The sequence below is a fragment of the Penaeus vannamei genome, chromosome 42 (genome assembly GCF_042767895.1).
Source record: "Penaeus vannamei isolate JL-2024 chromosome 42, ASM4276789v1, whole genome shotgun sequence".
Lineage (NCBI taxonomy): Eukaryota > Metazoa > Arthropoda > Malacostraca > Decapoda > Penaeidae > Penaeus > Penaeus vannamei.
Window position 1 is genome coordinate 2,920,713 of NC_091590.1, and position 10,000 is coordinate 2,930,712.

General features: G+C 47.8%; 2 protein-coding genes across 2 annotated transcripts in view; one reads left to right on the forward strand and one right to left on the reverse strand.

The window, feature by feature from the left end:
- The first annotated feature begins 7,888 nt into the window (after nucleotides 1-7,888).
- LOC138860603 (DNA-directed RNA polymerase II subunit RPB1-like) lies at nucleotides 7,889-9,396 on the forward strand. The gene is made up of 2 exons (XM_070118463.1): nucleotides 7,889-8,009; nucleotides 8,630-9,396. The coding sequence occupies exons 1-2, from the start codon at nucleotides 7,889-7,891 to the stop codon at nucleotides 9,394-9,396; spliced, it is 888 nt and encodes a 295-aa protein (XP_069974564.1).
- Nucleotides 9,397-9,414: 18 nt separating this feature from the next.
- LOC138860604 (circumsporozoite protein-like) overlaps nucleotides 9,415-10,000 on the reverse strand; it is a 30,079-nt gene continuing 29,493 nt past the window's right edge. Inside the window, exons 3-4 of the mRNA XM_070118464.1 lie at nucleotides 9,723-10,000; nucleotides 9,415-9,603 (exon numbers count right to left, since the gene is read on the reverse strand). The exon at nucleotides 9,723-10,000 is cut by the window's right edge and continues 177 nt beyond it. Of these exons, the coding sequence (XP_069974565.1) occupies nucleotides 9,415-9,603; nucleotides 9,723-10,000 (467 nt within the window). The remainder of the gene's footprint in view (nucleotides 9,604-9,722) is intronic.

A 10,000-nucleotide genomic window follows, 5' to 3' on the forward strand; every position in this document is an offset into this window, starting at 1 on the left:
CTTCTCCTTCTCCCTCCCTCACTAAACCACATCACCAATTCAGGTTCGCAGGAGGAAGACATGATGCGAAAAGCTACCTTATGAGCATCGGGATAAGGGCGTATTTCCCATGGGACGGATGTTTGACGCTGCGGGCGGGCCGGCGTGTGTGTGTGTATATGTGTATGTATGTATGTATGTATATGAATGTATGTATGTGTGTCTATATACGTGTGTGCGTATGTGTCTATGCGCGCTGTGTCTCCTGGGGTTTGGTCCAGTGGGGAGGGGGAGGGGTAGGGGTGTCGGGGTTTGAGGGTAGGGGTGTTGAAGTGAGGGGAGGGGGTGTGGTGTGGGGGTGGGGTGAGGCATGTGGACTAGATAGATGCAAGGAGGGACGAGCAATCCTGCCTACATGGGGGTGGGGTAGGGGTGGAAGGTATAGAGAGAAAGAGGGGAGGGAGGGGAGGAGGGGGTACTAGTGTAGGGGGGTGGGGGAAGAGGGGGAGGGGGGAATGGTTCTAGCCAAAGGAGGAGAGCTTGAGCGAGCTTGCAACTGCGCGTGCGTGCTTGCTTGCGTGGGAGTGTGCTTGCTTGCGTTTGTGCTTGCGTTTGTGCGTTTTTGTGTCCTTGCTTGTGTTCGTGCTTTCAGTGTGTGCGTACTCATGTGCTCGCTTGTGTTCGTGCTTGCGTTTGTGCGTTTTTTTTGTCCTTGCTTGTGTTTGTGCGTGCTTATTTGTACGTGCTTGCTTGTGTTTTTGTGTTCGTGCTTATCTGACTGCTTGTCTTCATGCTTGCTTGCGTTTGTGCATGATTACGTGCTTGCGTTCGTGCTTGTTTGGGGGTGCTTATGTGCTTGCTTGTGTCCGTGCTTGTTTACGTTCGTGTGTGCCTGTTTGCATTTGTGCGTGCTTGTGTCCGTGCTTGGTTGCGTTTGCGCTTGCTTGCTTACGTTCGTGTTTAATTCCGTTTGCGCTTGTGCGTGCTTGTCTACGTGCTTGCTTGCGTTCGTGCGTGCGTGCTCGTGTCGTCTCGGGAGGTCTTGAAGGGCCCCGGATGAACGCCCCTCCACCCGCCCTCATTACATACTGGCTTTATCTCGGTGATTACATTATAGATTCGTCCTCAGGCTGGTTCATCCCCCCCCTCCCCCCCAGCTCCTATCTCCCTCAGGGTGTATTCCTCCTCCCTGATGTCTCCCTTAGGCTGGTCCCCTCCCTCCCACGTCTCCCCTTAGGCTGGCTCCCCCTCCCCCTACTCCCTCAGGGTGTATTCCTCCCCCCCCTGATGCCCCCTTTTAGGCTGGCCCTCCCTCCCCTACTCCCTTAGGCTGGCTCCCCTACTCCTATCTCCCTCAGGGTGTGTTTCTCCCTCCTGATATCTCCCTTAGGCTGGTTTCCCCCCCCCCCCTACTCCTATCCTCCCCAGGGTGTATTCCTCCTCCCTGATGTCCCTCCTTAGGCTGCCCCCCTCCCTCCCCCCCCCCTTCCCCTACTCTTGTCTCCCTCAGGGTAGCCTCCCTTTTCCTCCCCCTACTCCTGTCTTCCTTAGGATGGATCCCCCTCCCCACTATTCACACTATTCATGTCTCCCCCTTCCCCCCCCCCCATTCTTGTCTTCCTCAGGGTTGCTCCCCTTCTTCATCCCCCACTCTTGGCTGGATGCACCCCCCCCTCTTGCTCATGTCTCCCCTCAGGCTGTCTCTCCCTCCCCCACCGTTCTTATCTCCCTCAGGGTAGCTCCCCTCAGGTTAGATTCACCCCCCCCCACTAAACTGGATTCCTCCTTTCCCCCTTCTATAACCTTTAGGCTGGAACCCCCTCTCCCGTCCTCCTCCTACCCCCTCCCTCACTCCTTCCCCCACCCTTACCCTCTTCTACTCCCTATCCCTTTTTCACTCTATCGCCATCCCCCTTCCCCACCGTTACCTTATGCCACCCTTATTCCTATCCTTCAGACTGCTTACCCCAGTGATCCCCTCACCCATGTGTCCCCCCAAATCACCACTTCTACCCCAGTGTCCCCTCCTCACCCCCCACCCACCCAACTCACCTCCTCCTACTCCCATGTGTCCCCCCCAACTCACCCCCCCCTACCCCAGTGTCCCCCAACTTTTCCCCCCCCCCCTACCCCAGTGTCCCTCCAATCTCCCCCCTCCCTACCCCAGTGTCCCCCAATCTCCTCCCACCCCTACCCTGTGCCCCGAACTCACCCCCTCCTACCCCAGTGTCCCCCAACTTTTCCCCACCCCCCTACCCCAGTGTCCCCCAATCTCTCCCCACCCCCCCTACCCTGTGTGCCCCCGAACTCACTCCCTCCTACCCCAGTGTCCCCCAACTTTTCCCCACCCCCTACCCCAGTGTCCCCAATCTCTCCCCACCCCCTACCCCAGCCCCCCAACTCACCCCTCCTACCCCAGTGTCCCCCCAACTTTTCCCCCACCTCCTACCCCAGTGTCCCCCCTCTTCGACCTATCCCCCCCAACCCCGTGTCCCCCACTTTTTCACCCCAAGTCACCCCACTCCCCTAGTTTCCCCCCTCTCCCATCCCCCCTACTACCTCCCCCTCCTCCCTCGCACCCCAGTGCCCCCCCCTTCCTTCACGCATACCCCCCCGCACACAGAGCCCAGGTAATTTCAAGAGTCTGATAATTACTGTGATCAAAGCTGATCTTAACATGATGTACGGTGCTCGTGCAGGGCTAACCTAAACGTTTTTCGGTTCGTGAAAACGTCCGGGTAAAACGTTTTTTTTTTTTTTTTTTTTATCTTATCTTTTTTTTCAGGATTTTTTCTGATTTTCCTCTTTTCTTTTTTCTAATTTTACTTCTTCATTTCGTTTTCCTTTCTTCTTTTTACTGTTTTTACCTTCATTTCTGCTTCTCCTTCTTTCGTCTTGTTCTTTGGTTCTTCCTTCTTCGTCGTCTTTTTCGTTCTCTTTCTTCGTCGTCTTCTTCCTTTCTGTTATCTTCATTACGGATTTCCTTATTCGTTTTCATCATTCCCTAATTTTCCTTTTATCCTCCTTCTATCCCAAGCGTTCAAATTCTTTCTTCCTCTTCTTCTCTATTTGACTCATTATGGTTCACCCACTTCTTTTTCTTCTTCTTTTCTTATTCATTTTCTTTTTCTTCTCTATTTTCTTCCTCCTCTTATTTTCCTTCTTCTTCTTCCTCCTCTATTTTCTTCTTTTTCTTCCTCCTCTTCTTCTTCTTCCTCCTCTTCTTATTCTTCATCTCCTTTTTCTTCTCCTTCATCTTTCTCTTAATACAGTCGCGTGTCTCTTCATCCTCGTGGCTGATCCTAGAATCTGGATAATTGGGATAAAAACGGAGATGATGGAGAACGTGGGAGATAATGACAATGCAGATGATGATAATATCAATCATGGTAATAATCACAGTAATAACGATAAAATGACATCAATGTTCACAAGGAAAGAATAGTTTCTGAAATAGCAATCGTAATGATAATAATAACGATAAAATGGCATCAATGTTCACAATGATAGAATAATTTCTGAAAAATAAGAGCAATTAAAATGTTGATCGTAATGATAATAACGATAAAATAACATCAATCACAATGACAGAATAATATCAATTCATAAAAAACGAAAAAGAAACGGTATTGCGTGAGATATCTCTTAAGTCATAATTTTTTTCCAATATTTTATTCATTTTTTTACTTTATATCCGTATTCCTTTCGCTATCACTGGCTCGATGTCACCCAGTGCCATTGCAGTGCCAAGGGAGGATAATGAACACGCCCTTGCAAGCATAATGCACAAGGTCACGGATCCCAGCAAGCAAATACGTGACCTTATGCCGTCATCATGTTCGTTATGAAGATGGAGAGCGAGACGGTTGAGAGGGGGAGGAGGGAAGACCGTTATGACGGTTGGCGAGGTTTGAATTTTTGAATTTTTTTGAATGTTTGATTTTTTTTTTATTTATTTTTTTTTTTTGCTTCTTTTTTAAATTTTGATTTTTTTTTTTTTTTAGATTGTTTTTTTTATGGGTTTGTTTTTGGGGGTATCGGTGTATTTTCTTAATGATTGAAAGATGGGTTCGTGTGATCATTCCTCCTGAGGTTCGATAAGATTCGTATCAATTTCTTTTGTGTTATTAATAGAGGTTGCAGCATATTCTGAGAATGTCCTCCCCACATAACATGACAGTAGGACAAAAGTGGAAATACTAAAGCGTAATATAAAAGCGACAAAGACTCCCTCCTGCTTTCCTCCTACATTTCCCTCCTTCTTTCCTTCCATATTTCCCTCCTTTCCTCCCCATCATACTTCCTTCCCTCCTGTCACTCCTACTTCTCTTCATCTTTTCCTCTCCTCCTTCCCTTCCTACTTCTCTTCATCTTTTCCTCCCTCCTTCCCTTCCTTTCCTCCCTTCCTTTCGTCACTCCTCCTCCTCCTCTCACCTCCCTTCCCCTCCTCTTCCTTACCCCCTTCCTTCAATCCCTCCCTCCCTCTCACCCCCTTCCTGCTCCTTCAATCTTCTCTCCTCCTTCTCTCACCCTCCTTTCCTCCGCATCATACTTCCTTCCCTCCTGTCACTCCTCTCACTTCTCTTCATCTGTCTCCTATCCTCCTTCCCTTCCTGTCCTCCCCTCCTCCTCTCTCCTCCCCCCACTTCCCCTCCTTCCTCTTCCTTCAATCCCTCCCTTCCCTCCTTCAATCCCTCCCTCCCTCCTCTCACCCCTCCCTCCTCTCACCCCTCCCTCCTCTCACCCCCCTCCTTCCCTCCCTCCTCCCTCCCCTTCCTTCCCTCCCTCCCTCCTGTCACTCACTTCCCCCCCCCCTCCTCCCCCTTTTTCCGTCGCCTCGCCGCGGGTTCACTGATGGCGTCGGTGTCGTATTATACTTGATAATGAGGATGCTTGATCTCTCATCTCGTGATTGTGACGCTGCTCGAATCCTTAGGGAGGAGGGTAGAGGGTGGAGGTGGGAGTGTCGGTGGAGTGTCGTGTGGAGGTGGAGGGATAAGGGGTAGGTGAGGATGAGGGATGGAGGGATAAGGGGGTAGGGGGTGGAGAAGTGGGAGTGAGGGATGGAGAAGGGATAAGTAGGGGTAGGGGGTGGAGAGGGTAGGGATGGGGGATAGGGAGTGGGATCGGGGATGGGGGTAGGATTGGTGGGGATGGGGGGATAGGGAGTGGAGGATAAGGGTTGGAGAGGGCAGCTATGGAAGGATGGGGTATACGAGGAGAGGATGATGAGGGACTGTGGATGGTAGAGATTGGGATAGTGAGGGGGATTGGCGGTTGGGGTGGAGAGGGATGAGGGATTGGGGGGAAGGGGTGGAGAGGGATGAGGAAGTGGGTATGGATGGGGGGATGGGGAAGGCGAGAAGGAATGAGGAAATTATGGCGGGAGGAGATAGGAGAGTGAGGGGGAGTAGGCTGTAGAGGGACGAAGAAGGTGTGAAGGATGGGAGGAGGAGGAAAAGGGAGAGAGGGAGAAAGAAGTGAAAAAGAGAGGAGAGGAGAGCAGAGGAATGAGGGAAAGAAAGGAATGGAAGAAGGAAAGGAAAGGAGAGTAGTAGAAGAGAAAAAGGAGAGGAGGAGAATGAGAAGAAGAAGAAAGAGAAGAGAGGAGTGGAAGGAGGATTGGAGAAGAGGAAGTGAAGGGACGTAGAGAGAGAAGAAGGGAAAGAAGGAGAGGAAGGACGAGAGGGGCAGAGAGAGGGAGAAGGGAAAGAGAGACGAGAGGAGGAGAATGCGAGAGGAAGAGGAAACAGAAAATAGAGGAGAGGGAAGACAGTTGATGATGGTGGTAGAGATGGTGGAGAAGTTAGTGGTGACGGAGAAAAAGCGCTGGTGAAAAGGGGATAGAGGTTAGTGGTAGTGGTGGTGATGTCCGTATGGGTGCAGGAGGGGGAGGAAAAGGACGTGATGGTGGAGAAAGCGTTGGTGGAGATGAAAGAGACGAGATAGAAGTACTTCCGATGATAATAAGGAAGAAGATGATTACGTCAATCCAAGAATGGGAGGAAAAAAAAATTATAATTCTAATAGAAAAAGAAGAAAGGAGCGACTATGGGGGAAGAAGATAATGTTTATCGGAGAATAGGAGAATAAAAAATGGATAATTCTAATAGAAGAAGAAGAAAGGAGCGAATATGGAGGAAGAAGATAATGTTTATCGGAGAATAGGAGAATAAAAAATGGATAATTCTAATAGAAGAAGAAGAAAAAGGACGAATATGGGTGAAGAAGATTACGTCTATCGAAGAATAGGAGGAAAAGATGGATAATTCTAACAGAAGAAGAAGAAGAAAGGAGCGAATATGGGGGAAGAAGATAATGTTTATCGGAGAATAGGAGAATAAAAATGGATAATTCTAATAGAAGAAGAAGAAAGGAGCGAATATGGGTGAAGAAGATTACGTCTATCGAAGAATAGGAGGAAAAGATGGATAATTCTAACAGAAGAAGAAGAAGAAAGGAGCGAATATGGGTGAAGAAGATAATGTTTATCGGAGAATAGGAGAATAAAAAAGGATAATTCTAATAGAAGAAGAAAGGAGCGAATATAGGGATGTGGAGGAGAAAAAGAAAAAAAAGGATAATTCTAACAGAAGAAGAAGAAAAAAAGAACGAATATAAGGGAAGAAGATTATGTTTATCGGAGAATAGGAGAAAAAACAAAATGGATAATTCTAACAGAAGAAGAAGAAAAAAACACGAATATATTGGTGTGGAGGAGAAAAAAAGGATAATTCTAACAGAAGTGGAAGAAGAAAAGAACGAATATATGGGGATGTAGAGGAGAAAAAAAAAGACAAATACACGAACACAAGAAGAAAAAGAGAGAGAGAGTAGAAGAAAAAAAAACACGAATATTTGGGGATGTGGAGGAAGAGAAAAACAAAACAAAAAACAAAAACACGAACACAAGAAGAAAAAGAGAGAGTAGAAAAAAAACGAATATTTGGGGATATGGAGGAGAGAAAAAAAAATAGACGAACACAAGAAGAAAAAGGAGAGAGAGTAGAGAGGAGCGTTGACGAAGACCTGTTGCCTCCCATGACCTCTTTATCATGGGAATGGGAGGCAGCCATCGCACGCCCGCACGCCCATCCTCGGGCCGTCGGCATTCCGTCGGGCTGATGGCTCTCTCGCGTCGCGTGGCTTCTTCTCCTGCTTGGGTTTCTTGTCCTTTTGGCGTTTCTTTCTTTCTTTCTTTTTTTAATGTTTTTTGTTGTTGTTTTTGTTCTTTTTCGGTCTTTTTGTCCTTGTTTTTCGTTCTCGTTGTTGTTTTTTCTTTCCTCTTTCTCTGCCTCTTTCTTTTTCTCCGTCGGTTTTGTTCTTTTTCGTGTTTTCTTTGTTTTGTTTTTTTTCGTTCGCAGTTTCTTTTTTTCTTTTCTTCCTCTTTCTCGGTCGGCATTCCGTGGTGTGGCTGCTTTTCTTGTCCTTCTGGCTTCGTCTGTCTTGTTTTTCGGTCTTTTATCTCATTTTCTTGATTTTGTTTTATTTTTCCTCGTAATCCTCCTTTTCTTTTTTCCTTTCGGTTTTTCTTTTCTCTAGATCTTTTTTTTATTACGTGTTTTTTTCGTTCTCTTTCTGTTTTTTTTTTCTCTCTTTCTGTACCTCTTTCTCTGTCACTTTTCCCCTTCTTTATATATATATATAAAGAGAGAGAGAGAGAGAGAGAGAGAGAGAGAGAGAGAGAGAGAGAGAGAGAGAGAGAGAGAGAGAGAAAGAGAAAGAGAAAGAGAAAGAGAGAGAAATATAAAGAGATAGTGGGTGGCAGAAAGAAAAGAAGAAAAAAAAACTACGGAGAGAGGAGTAAGATAAGATAAGATAAGATTAAAAAAAAAAAAAAAAAAAACGAGATACCGTAAAAGGCGACCGGCCATCTCAGCACAGGTCACCTTCGGCAAAAAAGAGATAGATGAAGATAAGAAATTGGAGGAGCTACTCGAGGAGGACTCAGGCTCCCGCTGCAGATGATCCTCCTACATCCCCGACGCCCCTTTGCTCGGTCCTCAGTCCTCAGTCGTCAGTTGTCAGTTGTCAGTTGTCAGTCCTTCGGTGCTTAGTTCTCTGTTCTCAGTTCTCAAGTCTTCACTCCTCAGTACTCATTACTCATTCCTCACTCCTCTGTCTTCACTCTTCGGTTCTCGCTACTCATTTCTCACTCCTCTGTCTTCACTCATCGGCGCTCACTCCGCACTTTTCTCTGCTCAGTCCTCACTCTTTATTCCTCACTCCTCTGTCTTCACTGTTCGGCTCTCGTTACTCATTTCTTCACTCCTCAGTTCTAACTCCTCAGTTTTCACTCATTGGCGCTCACTCCCGTCTTCACTCCTGTCCTTACTCCTCAGTCCTCAGTCTCCTTCCTCAATCTTAACTCCTTGGCCATCACTGCTCATTTTTCTTACCTCCTACCTGTCTCATTCTTCACCCCTCACTCCCACTTCTCAATCCTCGAGTCTTTCGGTCCTTCCTTTCACTCCTCAGCCCTCAATCCCCACTCACTTGAGCCTCATCCCCTGTCCTCACTCCCCAGTCCTCACTTTACTTACTTTTACCTCATCTCCTCAATCCCCACTCCTCAGTCTTCATCCCTGTCCCTATGTCTGATCCTCACTCTTTACTCCCCACTCCTCATCCCTCACTCCCCACTCCTCAGTCTTCATCCCTGTCCTTAATCCCCAGTCCTCACACTTTACTCCTCACTCCTCGGTCCTCACTCCCCACTCCTCAGTCTTCATCCCTGTCCTTAATCCCCAGTCCTCACTCTTTACTCCCCACTCCTCATCCCTCACTCCCCACTCCTCAGTCTTCATCCCTGTCCTTAATCCCCAGTCCTCACACTTTACTCCTCACTCCTCGGTCCTCACTCCCCACTCCTCAGTCTTCATCCCTGTCCTTAATCCCCAGACCTCACTCTTTACTCCTCACTCCTCATCCCTCAATCCCCACTCCTCAGTCTTCATCCCTGTCCTTAATCCCCACACCTCACTTTTTACTCCCCACTCCTCATCCCTCAATCCCCACTCCTCAGTCTTCATCCCTGTCCTTAATCCCCAGTCCTCACTCTTTACTCCTCACTCCTCATCCCTCACTCCCCACTCCTCAGTCTTCATCCCTGTCCTTAATCCCCAGTCCTCACACTTTACTCCTCACTCCTCGGTCCTCACTCCCCACTCCTCAGTCTTCATCCCTGTCCTTAATCCCCAGACCTCACTCTTTACTCCTCACTCCTCATCCCTCAATCCCCACTCCTCAGTCTTCATCCCTGTCCTTAATCCCCAGTCCTCACTCTTTACTCCTCACTCCTCGGTCCTCACTCCTCACTCCTCGCCAAGAACGGTGTCATCAGTCTCACTCAGTCAAGGTCCAGTATCTGTTGGTGATCACAGGCGGCGTCGCTCGTGGCTCTGGCTCTGGCTCTAGGTCTTGCTCTGTTTGGCTCTATTGGCTCTGTTTGGAGTCTGGGTTTGTGGCTGGGTCTTTGTCTTTGTTTGTGTATGTGTGCTTGTCTTTGTTTGGTTCTGGTTCTATTTTGGGTTTGCGTTTGGTCCTGATTCTGGCTCTATTTGGGTCTGCTTTTGGTCTTGTTCCTGGCTCTATTTGTGTCTGCTTTTGGTCCTGATTCTGGCTCTATTTGTGTCTGCTTTTGGTCCTGATTCTGGCTCTATTTGGGTCTGCTTTTGGTCTTGTTCCTGGCTCTATTTGTGTCTGCTTTTGGTCCTGATTCTGGCTCTATTTGTATGTAGCACATTCCTGATTCTGGCTCTATTTGTGTCTGCTTTTGGTCCTGATTCTGGCTCTGTTGTGTCTGCTTTGGTCCTGATTATGGCTCTATTTGGGTCTAATTTTGGTCTTGTTCCTGGCTCTATTTGTCTACTTTTGGTCCTGATTCTGGCTCTGTTGTGTCTGCTTTTGGTCCTGATTCTGGCTCTATTTGTGTCTGCTTTTGGTCTTGTTCCTGGCTCTGTTGTGTCTTTTGGTCTGATTCTGGCTCTATTTGTGTCTGCTTTTGGTCTGATTCTGGCTC